The following is a 17,424-nucleotide window of genomic DNA, read 5'->3' on the forward strand; positions in this document are numbered from 1 at the left end:
TAGAGTTCGGGGATAGGGCCATGGTACGCCTCGAACAAAGATGGTTCGACGTACCCTACAAAGAGGCAGGCATAGCTTGGGTCCATGCGCGTGCCAATTGCTACGCCTTGTATTTGGAGGAAATGGGAGGAGTCAAACGAAAATTTGTTAAGGGTAAGGACCAGCTCCGCTAGGCGGAGGAGAGTATCAGTAGACGGGGATTGGTTGGGTCTGTGGTCGAGGAAGAAACGGAGGGCTTTAAGACCCACCTGGTGGGGATGGAGGTGTAGAGTGACTGGACATCCATGGTGAAGATGAGGGAATGGGGGCCTCGAAAACATAAGTCATGGAGTAGACAAAGAGCGTGCGAGGTGTCTCGAACATAGGTAGGGAGGGATTTAACAAGGGGGGATAGGATGGAGTCGAGGTATGTGGAAATAAGTTCGGTCGGACATGAACAGGCAGAAACAATGGGTCTGCCAGGACAGTCAGATTTGTGGATTTTGGGGAGAAGGTAAAATTGGGCTGTGCGGGGCTGGGGAACAATGAGGTTGGAGGCTTGGGAGGGCAGGGAGCCGGAAGTGATGGTCAGTGATATTATTAGAGATCATGGCCTGGTGCTCGTCTGTGGGGTCATGGTCCAAGGATAAGTAGGAGGAGGTGGCTGAGAGTTGGTGTGTGGCCTCAGACTCGTAGAGGCGACGGAAGAAGAGCTCCACATCGTGGTGGGCGCGGAACTCATTGAGGTAGGGATGGGGGGAACAAAGCTGAGGCCTCTGCTGAGGACAGACCATTCGGTATCCGAGAGGAGGAGGTCAGGGCGGATGGTGAACACACGGCAAGAATGGGGGTTGGGGCCGGAGGAAGGCAGGTGAGTGGACGGACGCCGAGGTGATGTCTGGTAGGGGGATGGATGGTGGTCAGGGAGGAGGGGGGTATGAGGACTATAGTGTGGGTGGGGAGGAGCTGGGGTCATATGGTTTGAGGGGGAAGGGGAAGACCCAGTGGAATAACCACTGAGGTTCCCTGTGTTAGGGGGACGAGCACTAGGACCCAGCGGAGTTAGACCCTGTGATGTCAGAGTCTGCAGCGTGGAGACTTCGGGCCCGATGCTGAGTCTAGGACTCAGGTAAGGTGATGGCTGCGGCCTGCTGGGGAGCGGTGGTGTGGCGAGGGTCGGTGGAGTCGATAGTGGAGGCCCGCGGGGAGTGGAGTCCGGGTCAGCAGGCGAAGCGTCGGAGGTTCCGGTCAGCGGATGGCTGTTGAGGCGGCGAGGTTCGGCGAGCCCGGTGAGGCGGCGAGATGAGATGGTCCCGGTGCGGTGGCGAGGTTGGGCAGGCTCGGTGAGGCGGTCCCGGTGAGGCGACGAGGTGAGGCGGAGAAGATCGGTGGTGATAGTCGGAGGAATCAAGGAGGTAGCGAGGGTCGGCATTATCAATGAGGCGGCAATAGAAAGAGTTACCGGTGGGGCAGCGAGGATCGACGTCATCGGTGGGTGGGTGAAGGTCGGCGGCAGCATCCACGTGGAGGTCGGTGACGGTGGCGTCTTTGGTGGTCCGGGCCTGAGGTCGGTCCGGGAGGCGGTGAGTACTGGTGCTGGCGCTGCTCCTCGTGGCCAAGATGGGGTTGCGAGACTCGGCCTGGTGGTGTTCGGGCAAGCGGCGCGGGCTAATTTTGGTGGCAGGAGCAGCCTGGAGGTGGGCGAGTTTAAGGTCCAAGTGGGCCAGGAATCGATTATTGAAGACATGGATCTGCCCTTGAATGAAGTAGATTTGTGGTCCGTTGCAGGTCTGAGCGAGTGAGGCCCGCAGTTTCGGGAGAGTCAAAGCTAGGTCCTGCTGGTGCCGGAGCATTGCAGCCAGAGTAGATCGTAGAGCACGGAAGGAGAACTGCCATGTATGGCGGCAGATAGCCAGTCGGTATCTATAGTCCGGGTTGGGTCCAAACTGGGAGGTAGAGAACGAGCTGGATGCCATGTGGTACAAGATGGAGACACAGGCAAGTCCATGAGGTACAAGATGGAGGCGCAGGCAAATGCCATGAGGTTCAAGATGGAGGCGCAGGTAACTGATAAGGGATAATCAACATGACTTTGTACATGGGAAATAGTATCTCAAAGTTTTTGATTGAGGTCACAAAGAGGATTGATTAGTGTAGAGAGGTAGACAATGTCTACATTGACTTTAGCAAGGCCTTTGACAAGATCTGTATGGTAGGCCACAAGGGATCCAGGGTGAGATACCCCCAAATTAATACAAAATTAGCTTGCAGAGAGTCAGAGGGTTGTAGTGAGTATTGTTTTTCAGATTGGAGGCCAGTGACCAGTGGTGTACCAAAGGGATCGTGCTGGGTCCCTTGTTGTTCGTCATTTGAATGAGAATAAAAGTGACATGATTAGTAACTTTGTGAATGACACCAAAATTGGTGGTGTGGTAGACATTGAAGAAGTTTATCTAAGATTACAACAGGATGTACACCAACTGGGAGAATAGGCTGAGGAATGGATATGGAGTTTAATGCAGGCAAGTTCAAGTTGTTGCATTTTTGGAAGTCAAACGAAGGCAGGACGTCCACAATAGGTGACAGAGCCCTGGAGAATGTTGCAGAACAGAGTGAAATAGAAATATAGTTCCCTGAAAGTGATGACATAAGTAGACTGGGTGGTGACAAGGCATTTTACATGCTTGTCATCATCAGTCAAAACATTAGGTGCAAGAGTTGTGACCATGCAAAAACAAGGAATTGCAGATGCTGGATTCTAGCATAAAACAAAATGCTGGAGTAACACAATCAGTCAGGCAGCATGTGGAAAATACATTTTTTGTTGCGGATAGGCAATGTTTTGGTTTGGGACCTTTCTTCAGACCGATTGTAGTGGAGGAAGAAAGCTGGAAAAGAGGTGGGACAGGCTCTGGCAATTGACTGATCGATACAGGTGAGGGGTAATTGGCAGATGGGTGGATGAAGGCTGGAGACGAAAACGAGACAAAGGGGTGCAAAATAAGGAGAGAAGAAGAATGAAATGTAAGGGGAGAGGGAGGGATATAGTGTAAGGAGCCAATGGGAGGGGGAAAGACGGGCAGGATAGTGGGAGAATTGGGTGCGGGTGGTGGGAGGCACAGCAAAGAGAAAAGGGGAAGGAGAATGTGTTGCTTAGAACTGGTGAATTCAATGTTTTTAACATTGCGTTGGAAGCTACCCAAGGCGAATATGAGGGTGCTGTTTCTCAAGTTTGCATGTGGCCTCAATCTGGCAATGGAGGAGGCTCAGGACAGTGGGAGTGGTGTGAGAGTAGGAATCAAATTTAAATAGTTAGCAATTGGGAGAACAGGCAAGTGGACTGAGCGCAAGTGTTCGGCGAAAAAGTCGCCTACTCGATGCTCAGGTTTCGCCAATGTAAAAGGTGCCAAATAGAGCCCACCGACTGCAGAAGACGATATTTGAAGAGGTGCAAGTGAACCTCTGTCTCACCAAGAACAGCTGCTGGGATCTCAGGATGATGCAGGAGGTGGTACAGTGATGGGTGTTACATCTCCTGTAGTTGCAGAGGAATGTATATTCGAAGGAGTCGATTTGCGTGGAATGAGTGTGTTAACGAGTTATGGGGGTGTGTTCTCTACAGAAAGTGGAAAAGAGCAGGGACATAGAAAATAGGTGCCGGAGAAGCACCGCCATTCAATATGATCATGGCTTTTTCCCCATATCCCTAGATTCCATTAGCCCTAAGAGCTATATCTCACTCTATCTTGAATAAATCCAATGAATTGGCCTCCACTGCCTTCTGTGGTATCATCATCATCATTACCACAACCCGAGTTAGAAACATAGAAACATAGAAAATAGGTGCAGGAGTAGGCCATTCAGCCCTTCGAGCCTGCACCACCATTCAATATGATCATGGCCGATCATCCAACTCAGTATCCTGTACTGAGTTAGTTTTCACGGCCATTATTGTCCATATCTTTTTCCACATATGGACCAACGGGATGATGTGACTGATGATGAGGTCACGTTGACGGTGATCATGCTGAAAGCTAATGTGACTGTCCCATGCACCTTGATTACCAAAATCTGCACTCTGAGAAGCACCGTGTACAACCATGGTTTTGGAGATCCTTCTTGAATTTCAAAACAGCACTGATTTCACTTAATCCCAATTTAAAATATTTTAAGGAATTCTTTAATAACAGTCTTCCTAATTAGAAATACAGAGCACCCCCTCCACCACCCTCTCTCTCCCCCACCACCACCAACCCTGGGGTACTTGTTTACCACCTCAAGTGAAACTGGTAACTACAACTAAAAAGTTCAACTCTACAAGGATATCATTTTAAAAGTCACTAGATTTGACAAGTTCACTTGAACTAAATTTCAAGATACAATTACATAGACTTAACCTTTACCTGCCAAAGCCTGTTCCGAGGACCAGAGTGCAGAGGAAAGTTAAAGCATTCACTTGGCCACCATGTAAAAATGAAAGCAAACAAAAAGTAAATATCTCAGGTCAAAATTATAGATCAGTACCAAATGCATGTTACCCTTCTATATGTGCATTGTGCATGTTTTGTGTGACACATCGGAATCTTGAGCATTGCTAGTGGAACAAGTGAACTTGGAACATATAAACTTTGTAAACCAGCTTCCGCAGTCCTTTGTAGAACTAGGAGCAGGCCACTTGGCTTTAAGCCTTCTGATATATTGTGAGACCACGGGTAACTGATTGTAACTCCACATTCCCACCCATCTGTGGTAACCTTTCACCCCCTTCTTTAGCAATTATTTCTTAACTTCGGTTTTAAAAATATTGAAATAATCCACTTCCATGGCCTTTGGGGACAATAATATAACAAAGGTTGCCCATTTTCAGCAGACAGAACTATAGAAGATTATAGAGGATGCTCAAACAACTTGCAAATAAACCCAAACTAGTAGGGTAGCAATCTCGGTTGCTTTGCTGGCACATAACAACAAAAACACTGTTAACATAGGAGGGATGGGATTACAGAATTAATTGTGCTGTCTGAGGATACATTTGTACTGACAAAATTCACTGCCACATTCCTGGGGTAATCCTTGTAAATCACTGGATATCATATTACCAAATTGCTATGAGATACTGCAAGCCCCTTTTCACACTGGTTTCCAGAGTACTAATGGAAACAGTTTAGTTAAAACCCCTACAGTCCCAAAACATAGACTGTTTTTTGCTTGAAATGTTTAAATCCTGAACTTCAATGGAAGGTGGGAAATCAGCCATCAAATATCATATCATAATTAGGCTCGCATTTTGCGTTTGTATTTGGATTTGCTCAACACTTTTAAGGTGGAAAGGATGGAATTCAAGTTATGTGCAAAACTCTAAAATGAGATGCTATTGGGCTATAGAATACCTATGTTAAACTTCCTGCCAGGCCTGCCAAACCTCATGACATTTCAGTGTGTCATTTAAATTAATCTGCAGACTGCCTCAAAGTCTTCATTCGAGTCCATCACAGCTGATTTCATGAGGGACCTCACCTTCACAAAGATTTGACACCTGCCAGTGTTTATCTCTGTGCTAACTGCTAAATTGTGGGGTATCATCATTTGAACTGGCGGCTGTGAGCTTTATGGAGAATGGGAGGATATGGAGAAAGTACATGTGTGTTTTTACACAATTTACAGACTATAGATCAGAAGAGGTCATAGAGTTAGGAGCAAATAGAATGACTGAAGGACAATTAGATACAAACATAGGGTCATCTAAGCACTGACAACTCTCTTAGTAATGACTGCTCTAGTCATCATCATTGAGAGAGAGTGAAGGTTGTGCAATGTATTTGAGTGTTGTGTCCTTCATAGATAAATATGGGAGTATGTGTGCAAACTGTGTGATACATGCATGGATCTTGCAGCAGGGCTTAGTGAGCAAGGTTAAATGAATTTATGAATGTTAAATGCATTTTAGACAATTTGCAGAGAATTGTGGACATGACACAAATCAATCTCCCATTAACTCCATTTACACATCACGCTACCTCAGCAATGCCACCAGCATTATCAAAGACGAGTCTCACCCCGGTCATTCCCTCTTCTCCCTCTCAGGTAAGAGGTACAGAAGTATGAAAACGCACACCTCCAGATTCAGGGACAGTTTCTTCCCAGCTGTCATCAGGCAACTGAACCATCCTATCAACTAGAGAGTGATCCCGAGCTACTATCTACTTCATTGTAGACCCTTGTACAATCTTTAATCGGACTTTACTGGACTTTATCTTGCATGAAACATTATTCCCTTTATCGTGTATCTGTACACTGTGGATGGATCGATTGTAATCATGTATAGTCTTTTCGCTGATTGGTTAGCACGCAACAAAGATTTTCGGTACACGTCACAATGAACTAAGCTGAACTAAATGTGAGCACTGATTACAAGAGATGGATGAAAGGTGTGCTGAACAGTGTCTGGGGCTCAACTGGGCAGTCAATTGAATGTGGCATTTCAACAACAGTTAAGTGACTTTAACTGTCGGTGTGAAATCATTTAAGTTTTTATAATATTGAATCCAGATGCTTTTGAGTACAGCATACGGTATTGTCTAGCACAGCTTGCCCTTTCATTACCTTTGCAGAGTTTTTTGGAGGATCCCTTGGCATGGCAAACAAATAATTTCTCTTTCTTTATCCTTCAAAACATAAACCATAAACCTATTTTTTTCCATATTACACCATTTTTTAGAGTATCCTAGATTGACTCCAGCTGTAACATGCTACATCAAGACCAGCTGCAGCCATAATACCACAAAACTGCATCAAATTCATTTTAAAGTACTTTAGGCAAGCCACTCACTGGGTCCATCGCTGAAGTGTGCAGAGAATGACCAAAGTGGGTGGCACTGAATGCATGCCATACAAAGTTACTCTGCGTGCTCCATCAAAAACAATGTGCATGCTAAGTATACGACCCTTTTTCTTTTTTGAGGGCTATCAAATTTAGTGGCGTACAGGCATCTGTGATCAAAGCAGGATTTGAAAGTGCTGCTCAAATTGCTTCATGACACTAGACTGTGCCCAACTCTAGTGTGTATAACAATAGCAAGTATAATTTCAAGTGCAGGTTATAATATATCCCGGTAGCTCATTGCCTGTGCAATTTTAAGTTCAAACTCTTAATATATTCATATTTTAAGTGTAGCAATATATTTAAAAATTCAAAGAATTTGCAATCCGTAAAATATGTGTAAGTCTCTATAAATGCAAGTGCAACCAAGTTTTCTCTCAGCTGATAAAGCATAATTCCAGCCGTGAGATAAATGGCAAATGTTGCCAGCAATCTGGTAGATCAAATTCTTAAAGATTCTTGTTCCAAGGCAGACACACAATGGCGTAGAGCTCACTTATGCCAAAGGTGCAGATAATCTTCAGAGCTAAAGACTCATCAACCTGAAACATCAACTTTGTTTGCTTCTCCAAAACCTGGTGCCAACAGTCCTCGATTTATAGCAGACAGATCAAGTGTGAGAATCAGCATCATTCTCCCAAAACAAACTTTGGAAATAAATGAGTAATTTGAACTTTCCCATATCCTAACGATGGTTAAATACAACGTTCAACGGTACAACCTATAAAGCACGGCCTAAATAGTTCAGGAATTCAGAATTTGCTGTATAAATAGGTTTGGGAGAGGAATTCCTGATATGTGAAACTCTTCCCTAAACATCCAACTAATAATTAACAAAATCAAAATTGAACAAAAAACATACTCCTTTGGGATAAAAGTAAAGAATACAGTGTCTGAGGGGGGATCTTATAGAAACATATAAAATTATAAAAGGATTGGACAAGCTAAATGCAAGGAAAATGTTCCCAATGTTGGGCGAGTCCAGAACCAGGGGCCACACTTAGAGTAAAGGGGAGGTCATTTAAGACTGAGGTGAGAAAAAACTTTTTCACCCAGAGAGTTGTGGATTTATGGAATTCCCCTGCCACAGAGGGCATTGGAGGTCAAGTCACAAGATGGATTTACGAGAGAGTTAGATAGAGCTCTAGGGGCTAATGGAGTCAAGGGATATGGGGAGAAGGCAGGCACGGGTTATTGATAGGGGACGATCAGCCATGATCACAATGAATGGCGGTGCTGGCTCGAAGGGCCGAATGGCCTCCTCCTGCACCTATTTTCTACGTTTCTATGTTTCTGTCTCATCAGATAAAAGACTACTCAGTATAGGAAGCACATTTGCTCATGTTACAAGCAACATGATGTCTAATTAAGGGTGCAATTTGAAATAAACACCAAGTTCGTCATTGTGGTACATTTAATCTAATATTAATTACACCCATATATATACCTAGCTATTTATGCATTGAGTTTAAAAATAACTTGCAGTTCATTCTTTCCCTTACACTGTACACATCCAATTATCTTTGAATTATTTCATTGTACATTTTCAATAGCCTGCTAGACTAAAATATTCTACATACTAAATTCTACATACCTGGGTGTTTAAACAAGATAATTTGTATAATGCTGGAAAATGTGTGCTGTAATCAAGATAAACTGGCCAGTTTGACAGTGTTGGTTGCAAATATTCTGATGACTGCATGGTCAAGATAATCAGTTCTAATTTATTAGCATATTTCTACAGGGTGGAGTTTTGGCAGCTGAAGTTAGCTAAAACCAACTGAGCCACCTTTTGAAGGGAAGGTGCTGACTGCAATTTCATTCTGAAGCTTTGCTTAGAGCAAGCAAGGACAGAGCACAAAGTTGCCCTTCATACCATAGGGCAGCCTTCTTCTTGAACAAGGGTTGACATTGTTAAATACCAACAATGCATTTCCCCAGAATGTACATAACACGTATTTCAACTTGTCAAATGTCGAGTTGCATTGAAAATATGCATATGATCCATGGAGAAATCCACAAATACTTCAGTATCCCAGGGCTGAAAAAAGCTGGCAAGTAAATCAATTTCACAACCTCATAAGGAATCAAATTACCTCCTATCCTAATTTTTGTAACAACCCTCTTAAATAACATCTAAATGACGGTAAACTCACTACTTATCTGTGTTTTCTTAAGAGAAAATTAGTAAACCTTGTGAAGCATAATTTGCCCACAAATCTTCTAGGTTGTTCCAAATTAATTATCTGTTTTTTTCCAAAATGTAAACGAACCGTTAATGCTTAGAATCTATGATGCCTATATCCTGGCAATACAGCCTTGAAATGTCATAATTTTTATCCATTAATTTAAGACTACTCCAATCTACGGCCTTATTTTGTTGTTAAAGAGCCACATTCAGTGTCCTCCATAATGTTTGGGACAAAGACCCATCATTTATTTATTTGCCTCTGTACTCCACAATTTGAGATTTGTAATAGAACAAATCATATGTGGTTAAAGTGCACATTGTCAGATTTTGGTAAAGGCCATTGTAGGTGGTTATGCATGCAACCAAACATGTAGCTACCTCATTACCATTTGACACTCCCACCTTAGGTAGTATAACTGTAGTATCTGCATGCACCCTCCCTCTCTTGGTTCCAGTACGTGTGTAGACCAGTTGTGGTCAGTGCTGGGACGTGTGGATGTAGTGTCTTAATAAAGACTTAGTGAAGGACTAAGGACCACGTCTAAAAAACCTTTACATGGTGTCAGAAGTGGGATAATCTGTCCTCTCGTATATCGGGTTTTATTTTGCTTTTTGAGTGTGTATGTAGTGATGGCTTTGTCTTGTCGCAAGATAAGGTCTAATGAAAGTTTGACTGCAGACCGCTCTGTGCTCCGAGCATACGGAGGGGAGGAGCTGACACCTGTGGGGAGGGTAACTTTCCACTGCAAGCTACAGAAGACATCTCGTGACCTGTCTTTTTTTGTGTTGGATTGTGATTGTGTGCCTCTGCTGAGCAATCAAGCATGCCAGGATCTGGGTCTGGTTGCTTTCGACAGCACAGTCCATGAGGTGAGGGTGGTGCTGGACCCTGTCTCTGAATACCCTGACCTCTTCAATGATCAGCTCGGTAAGCTGCCGCTTGTATATAAAATTACTACTGATTCCTCCATAACTCCTGTGTGCCGTCCGCCTCATAGGGTCTCTTTCGCGATGAAAGACAAAGTTAAAGCAATGCTGGACAGAATGGTAAACTTGGGGGTGCTAGAAGCTATCAGTAAGCCCACTAGCTGGGTGTCTACGATGGTTGCCACTATAAAAAAAGGGAAGAATGAAATACGGGTCTGCATCAACCCGAAGGACTTGAACACTGCCATTAAGCGGCCCCACTACCCTATGCGGACTGTTGAGGATGTTGCGGCCCAGGTTGGTCAAGCCACCGTATTCTCAGTTCTCGATGCTAGGAGTTCCTTTTGGCAGGTTCCACTGCACAGGGAGTCAACTGACTTGACAGCTTTTGCAACGCCATTTGGGAGGTACAAGTTTTTAAGAATGCCTTTTGGGATAAGCTCGGCGAGCGAAGTCTTCCAGCGCTCCATGGAGCAATTGTTTGTCGGGCTGCCATGTTCCATCATTGTCGATGATATCCTCGTGTATGGTCGGGATGTCACGGAACATGACCGAAATCTCCGACGGGTCCTCGACCGGGCTCGCCAGATAAACCTCAAGCTGAACCCGTCCAAGTGTAGGTTCCGGTTGTCTGAAGTGTCGTATGTCGGCCACATCTTTACCTCTCCTGGCCTGAAGCCTGACCCAACAAAAACTGCTGCCATCTCCGAGTTCCCTGCACCTGCTGATGTTGCTGGCCTGCAGCGGTTTCTCGGTATGGTAAATTATCTGGGTAAATTTGTTCCGCGTCTAAGTGAGCTCAGTGCGCCGCTGCGCCTCCTGACAAAGAAGGATGTTGCCTGGTCGTGGAGTCCGCAGCACCAACAGTCGTTTGACACTTTGAAAAAAATGCTGGTCAGCACTCCGGTTCTCCGGTTTTTCGATCTCCGACTACCAATTGTGGTGACCTGCGATGCCTCTCGTTTTGGTCTCGGTGCAGCCTGCATGCAACTATGTGATGGAGATTCTCTGCAGCCTGTCTCGTTTGCCTCTCGTACCATGACGGACACTGAGCAAAGGTATGCCCAAATTGAGAAGGAGCTCCTTGCTGTGGTGTTTGCGTGCTCTAAGTTCCGGGACTTTCTCTTTGGGGTTTGGTTCACAGTGGAAACAGACCACCAGCCGCTGGTTACGATATTAAACAAACCTATTCATGCTGCCCCGGCCCGTCTGCAGCGGATGATGCTACAGGTATAGCGGTTCGATTTCAACATTGTGTATAGGAGGGGTACCGAGATGCATGTTGCCGATGCTCTGTCGAGGGCACCTCGGTCCTCCTGTGCCCAGCATCCATACGAGCAGGAGGACCTGCATGTTCTGAATGTGAATTTTGTTCCTTCAAAGCAGCTGCGGTGCCTGCTCGAGCACACTGCTGCCGACCCTGACTTGCAACAGCTGTCTGCCTCTCTGCCTGCTGGCGTGCGCCCCTTCTTCCTGGTTCGGGATGAGCTTGTGGTTCGGGAGGGTATCGTCGTGAAAGGTCACAAGGTGGTGATCCCTGCCTCACTCTATGATGCTTACTACTCTGCTGCTCATTTGGGGCATCCGGGCGCTGACGCTACCGTTGCTCATGCTCAAGGGCAGTACTATTGGCCTGCCATGGCCAAGTATATCAAGGCTCGAGTGGCGGCGTGCTCCGAGTGCAACTCCATGGCCCCTCACCAGCAGCGGCAGCCCCTGTTGCAGCAGCCGGCCCCCGACATGCCCTGGTCTTCACTGGCTGCAGATATTTTTGAGTGGCGTGGGAAGCACTACCTGGTGTTGGTGGACTCGTATTCATCCTGGTTTGAAGTGGACCTTCTTCCCACCATCACATCGGAGATGGTCATCGGCAAGCTGCGACGTCATTTTGCTGTCTTTGGTTCCCCGGTCAAGCTCCAGACTGACAACGGCCGTCAATTTACTAGCGCCGAATTTGCTGCCTTCGCTACGAAATGGAACTTTACTCACTTTACTAGCAGCCCTGAATTCCCTCAGAGTAACGGACTGGCTGAACGTGCTGTGCGCAGCACGAAGACGTTGCTGGAGCAGTCTCGCTTGTCAAACTGCGATTTTTATCAGGGACTGTTAAATCTGCGAAACGTGTCTAGAGACGGTGTTTTGGGTTCACCTGCTCAGCGGCTCATGTCCCGTGTCCTCCGGCCGCCAATGCCGATCGCTCAGCAGTCGCTTGTGCCGGTGGTACGCCACCTTGATGCGGTCCACCGCCGTATTTCTCAACGCCACGAAATCCAGCGCCGGTCCCACGACAAGTCTTGCCGCCCCCTACCCCCCCTCACGACGGGTCAGGTTGTCCGTTTGCAGTCACCTACCGGGTTTTCCAAGCTTGCCACTGTAGTAGGAGTGGCGGACTCACCCCGTTCCTATTTAGTAGACTACGAGGGCACTGTGTACCGTCGCAGTCGCCAACATCTGTTAGCTGTCCGGGAGCCTGCGCCTCCGTTTCCATTCCCGGAGCCTCCCTCTCCGTGGCTCGACTCTCCTCCTCGGATTGTGCCGCCTAGTCCTGTTGTTGTTCGTGCCCCTACCGTGCCTCTAACGGTGTCTCCGAGTTTTGCCTCCCCGGCTGGCACGTCTCCTCCACGTCTTTCGCCTACTGATTCTTCTTCTTCTTCTTCATCTTCTTCTTATCCGCCTCGGCAGTCGCCATCTAGCAGTCCACCGGTTTCTGGCCAGTCTCCTGTTTTTCTGTCTGATCCGCAGTCCCCACGTTGTTCTCCGCCTCTGCCTTTCTCTTTGGGGGAGGGGAGTGAGGGTGAGGGTGCTGTACGGACCCGCTCAGGTAGAGTTGTCCGGCCCCCTGATCGGTATGGCGACTTTGCTTAATATTGTGCTGTTTGATTAATTGATACTGTTACTATGTTGCAGGCTTGTATAATTACCCTGCTGCTGTTTATTCTACGGGAAAGGATGTAGGTGGTTATGCATGCAACCAAATATGTAGCTACCTCATTACCATTTGACACTCCCACCTTAGGTAGTATAACTGTAGTATCTGCATGCACCCTCCCTCTCTTGGTTCCAGTACGTGTGTAGACCAGTTGTGGTCAGTGCTGGGACGTGTGGATGTAGTGTCTTAATAAAGACTTAGTGAAGGACTAAGGACCACGTCTAAAATACCTTTACAGCCATTTTTATACATTTTGGTTTCACCATATAGAAATTACAGCTGTGTTTCTACATAGGCCCCTATTTCAGGGCACAATAATGTTTGGGACACATGGCTTCACAGGCGTTTGTAATTGCTCAGGTGTGATTAATTGCTTCCTTAATGCAGGTATAAGAGAGCTCTCAGCACGTAGTCTTCCCTCCAGTCTTTCCATCATCTTTGGAAACTGTTATTGCTGTTTATCAACATGAGGACCAGAGTTGTGCCAATGATTCAAAGAAGCCATTATAAGACTGAGAAACAAGAATAAAACTGTTAGAGACATCAGCCAAACCTTAGGCTTACCAAAATCAATTGTTTGGAACATCATTAAGAAGAAAGAGAGCACTGGTGAGCTTACTAATCGCAAAGGGTCTGGCAGGCCAAGGAAGACCTCCACAGCTGATGAATTCTCTCTATAATAAGGAAAAAAACAAACAAACAGCTGTCCGACAGATCAGAAACACTCTTCAGGAGTCAGGCGTGAATTTGTCAATGACCACTGTCCACAGAAGACTTCATGAACAGAAATACAGAGGCTGCACTGTAAGATGCAAACCACTGGTTAGCCACAAAAATAGGATGGCCAGGTTACAATTTGCCAAGAAGTACTTAAAAGAGCAACCACAGTTCTGGAAAAAGGGCTTGAGGGCAGATGAGACGAAGATTAACTTGTATCAGAATGATGGCAAGAGCAAAGTATGAAGGAGAGAAGGAACTGCCCAAGATCCAAAGTGTACCACCTCATCTGTGAAACACGATGGTGGGGTGTTATGGCCTGGGCATGTATGGCTGCTGAAGGTACTAGCTCACATCTTCATTGATGATACAACTGCTGATGGTAGTAGCACAATGAATTCTGAAGTATATAGACACATCCTATCTGCACAAGTTCAAACAAATGCCTCAAAACTCATTGGCAGGCGGTTCATTCTATAGCAAGACAATGGTCCCAAACATACTGCTTAAGCAACAAAGGAGTGGCCAAGTCAATCACCCGATCTGAATCCAATTGAGCTTGACTTTTATATGCTTAAGAGAAAACTGAAGGGGACTAGCCCCCAAAACAACCATAAGCTAAAGATGGCTGCAATACAGGCCTTGCAGAGCATCACCCAGCAACTGGTGATGTCCATGAATCGCAGATTTCAAGCATTCATTGCATGCAAAGGATATGCAACAAAATACTAAACATGACTACTTTCATCTACATGACATTGCTGTGTCCCAAACATTATGGTGCCCTGAAATGGGGGGACTATGTATAAACACTGCTGTAATTTCTACATGGTGAAACCAAAATGTATAAAAGATCTTTATTAAAATCTGACAATGTGCACTTCAACCACATGTGATTTTTTTTCTATTACAAATCTCAAATTCAGGCAGACAGCGGCAAATAAATAAATGAAGGGTCTTTGTCCAAAACATTATGGAGGGCACTGTAAGATTCCATTGTGCTCCTGAAGTTTACATTAATTATAATTATACATGATCTCAAAATACTTTTAAATGCATTCACATCCGACAACTTTCTTATTTTGAATGATTAATTTTTAAATCTCAATTTCCAGTAGGAGATACATACTTGGAGCCCAGGAGGATAGTGTTGTTGGAAAAAATCAAAGCAGAAAATGACTTGAGATGCAAATAGAAAGGTCAGAATGGGTATGATTGTCCCCCTTTGTGCTTGACATTTAAAATTCTGTAATACTTTCTGGGATAATACTACAATTCATCTTACATTGCCTTGTGTATCAGAGTAGCTTTTAAAGATGAGAGAGAAATGGCATCAATAAGATATTTGAGTAAACCTGACAATAGACAAGTCAGCACAATGGTGACTTGCTCAAGTCAGCAACTATGATGTAACGCTGTCCACAATTTAATAGAAGACTATAGAACAAAAGATGGGAGTATGTTTGCAAAAAAATAGTCAGTTTTGACTTTGATAATAGTCATTTTAATATGATTGTAAGACCGGAAACCTGCTTGAGGGACTCAGAGCGGAATTGCAGGAAGAATGGATACAGATTTTGGATGCAAGGTTGTGCTACTGAGGGTAGGATAAGGAAGATAGCACAGGTGAATCCGTGGCTGAGGAGTTGGTACAGTGGGCTATGATACAGAATTTTAGACCTTTGGAATCTCTTCTGGAACAGAGGTGACCTGAACAAGGATGGGTTGCAACTGAAAGGGAGGGGGACAAATATACTGGCAGGCAGGTTTGCACGTGCTACTCGGGAGGGTTTAAAGTAGATTGACGGGGGGTTGGGATACAATGCAGTAGGGAGACAAGTGAGCGTCTGGACATCTGTACAGGTCAATAATTGCAACCTCTATAGTCACAATAGGAGCATGACAAGGAGTGAGGAATGACTTGGATTAAATTGTACTTATTTCAATGCTGGAGCCCCAACAACAGATTAACACAGCATGTGGGTAGGTACGTGCAACTAGGATATTTTAGGGTATAGGAGAGGTTCAGGACTGATATCTTACTGTACAATGGAGAGGGCAAAGATTGATCTACTCTGAGGGAATTGTGCAGGGCAACTGACTGAAGTGCCAGTGGGTGAGTCATTTGGGACCAGTAACATCAGCCGTATTAGCTTTAAACAATTATGGAAAGGGGCAGGCCGTTCTCGTTGCACCTTTCTCATTGACATACTCCTTTTAAAGATAGCGGAGTCAGGAGATATGGGGAGAAGGCAGGAACGGGGTACTGATTGTGGATGATCAGCCATGATCACATTGAATGGCGGTGCTGGCTCGAAGGGCCAAATGGCCTACTCCTGCACCTATTGTCTATTATCTATTGTCTATTAATAACTTCATTGGGAAATCCCCCTAATAAAGCCATACTGACTTTCTTTGATTGATTCCTGCTTCTCCAAATACAAGTTAAATCTGGTCCTTCAGAACTTTTTCAAATCATTTCCCGATTAATGATGTTAGACACACCAATCTGTAATTACCTGGCTTATCTTTGCTGCCTTTCTTAAATAAAGGTACTATATTTGTTGTCTTCCAGTTATCTAGAACTTTATCTACGGCCATTTCAAAAGACTCAGAAAATTGAAATGAAGTGTACATGAAAAGGTACAAAGGGGTTAGGTATGAAACTTTTGAGAAAAAGGGCAGCAGATTTGAATGGTGAGGGTGGTACATTAGGAAAAAAAGCCCCAACATTAAGAGCTAACAATAAAATAGAACACCATACCTGCACCAGGAATAATTGCCAATTTCGTTTCAACAAGTCCCATTTTTGCAGAGGAAGCTGTAGCAATACAAGTGCAGAAATACATTAGATAATTATGTTGTTCATTAATCTTGGCAGATTGTTTTCTTTATAGTTTACAGGTTTACCACCTTATAAGGCCTTCAACTTGCTGCATTTGCTCTCAAATGTAATGTTACAGCTAAAATCAACGAGTATAAGTGGACAATGCTGTTCTAGTCTACATTGCACCACTGAATGATTTATAATGAAGCTAAATTCTAACTAATTATCACTCAAAGTTAAACTATCCTCGTGTCAGAGTGGATGAAATTAATAATGTCATATGCAACAGGAGATAGAGGTACAGATGTGTAGACAGATTACCAAAAGATGCCAAGGCAGAGTTGTCTTAGTGGATGACTTTAACTTCCCCAACCGGTGAGGAGGAGGAGGAGGAGGAGGAGGGATAAGGGTGGCAAAATAAGGGAACCGTGGATGACTAAAGAGGTCATAAATTTGATCAAAATGAAAAAGGAAGCACTTGCAGATTTAAGAGGATGGAAGCAGACAGGGTATTTGAGGAAAACAAAGAAAGGAAGAAAGAACTCAAACAAATTAGAAGGGCCAAAAGAGGCCACAAAATGGTGAGTCAGGTTAAGGAAATTCTCAAAGTTTTTTATACCTGCATTAGAAATAGGATGGACCATCCTATATTCCAATGTAAGAGGGATTCATTTTAATGTGTAATGAATAACAGATGATTTAACGCATCATTTAAATATGAAATATTTCAATGGAACTAACATTCATTTAAAATTATCACAGTGAACGAGGAGCAAGATTAGATTATGTTTGCTTTGGACTTTGGAAAATATAAGTTTGACAATGAAGCAATTATTGTAATTTTTAACTGAAATAATTATTTGAAAGAGTGACAGTACTGATGAGAGGTTATCAGCTTGAAATGATAGCTCTATTTTCCTCTGAAAGATGTTGCTTGATCTGCTGTTTTCAGTTTTTTCCATTTATTTGTAAAC

The 17,424-nt window shown here is 44.6% G+C and overlaps 1 protein-coding gene across 2 annotated transcripts in view; it reads right to left on the reverse strand.

Moving 5' to 3' along the window:
- The window catches only part of auh (AU RNA binding methylglutaconyl-CoA hydratase), a 223,712-nt gene that overhangs the window by 73,796 nt on the left and 132,492 nt on the right, over positions 1–17,424 (reverse strand). The window contains exon 6 of one of the 2 annotated variants that reach the window (XM_033017748.1): positions 16,388–16,444. The exons of the other annotated variant lie outside the window; for it this stretch is intronic. Within the exon in view, the coding sequence (XP_032873639.1) occupies positions 16,388–16,444 (57 nt within the window). The remainder of the gene's footprint in view (positions 1–16,387; positions 16,445–17,424) is intronic. 2 annotated transcript variants of the gene reach the window in all.

The sequence above is a fragment of the Amblyraja radiata genome, chromosome 3, assembly GCF_010909765.2.
Source record: "Amblyraja radiata isolate CabotCenter1 chromosome 3, sAmbRad1.1.pri, whole genome shotgun sequence".
Classification (NCBI taxonomy): domain Eukaryota; kingdom Metazoa; phylum Chordata; class Chondrichthyes; order Rajiformes; family Rajidae; genus Amblyraja; species Amblyraja radiata.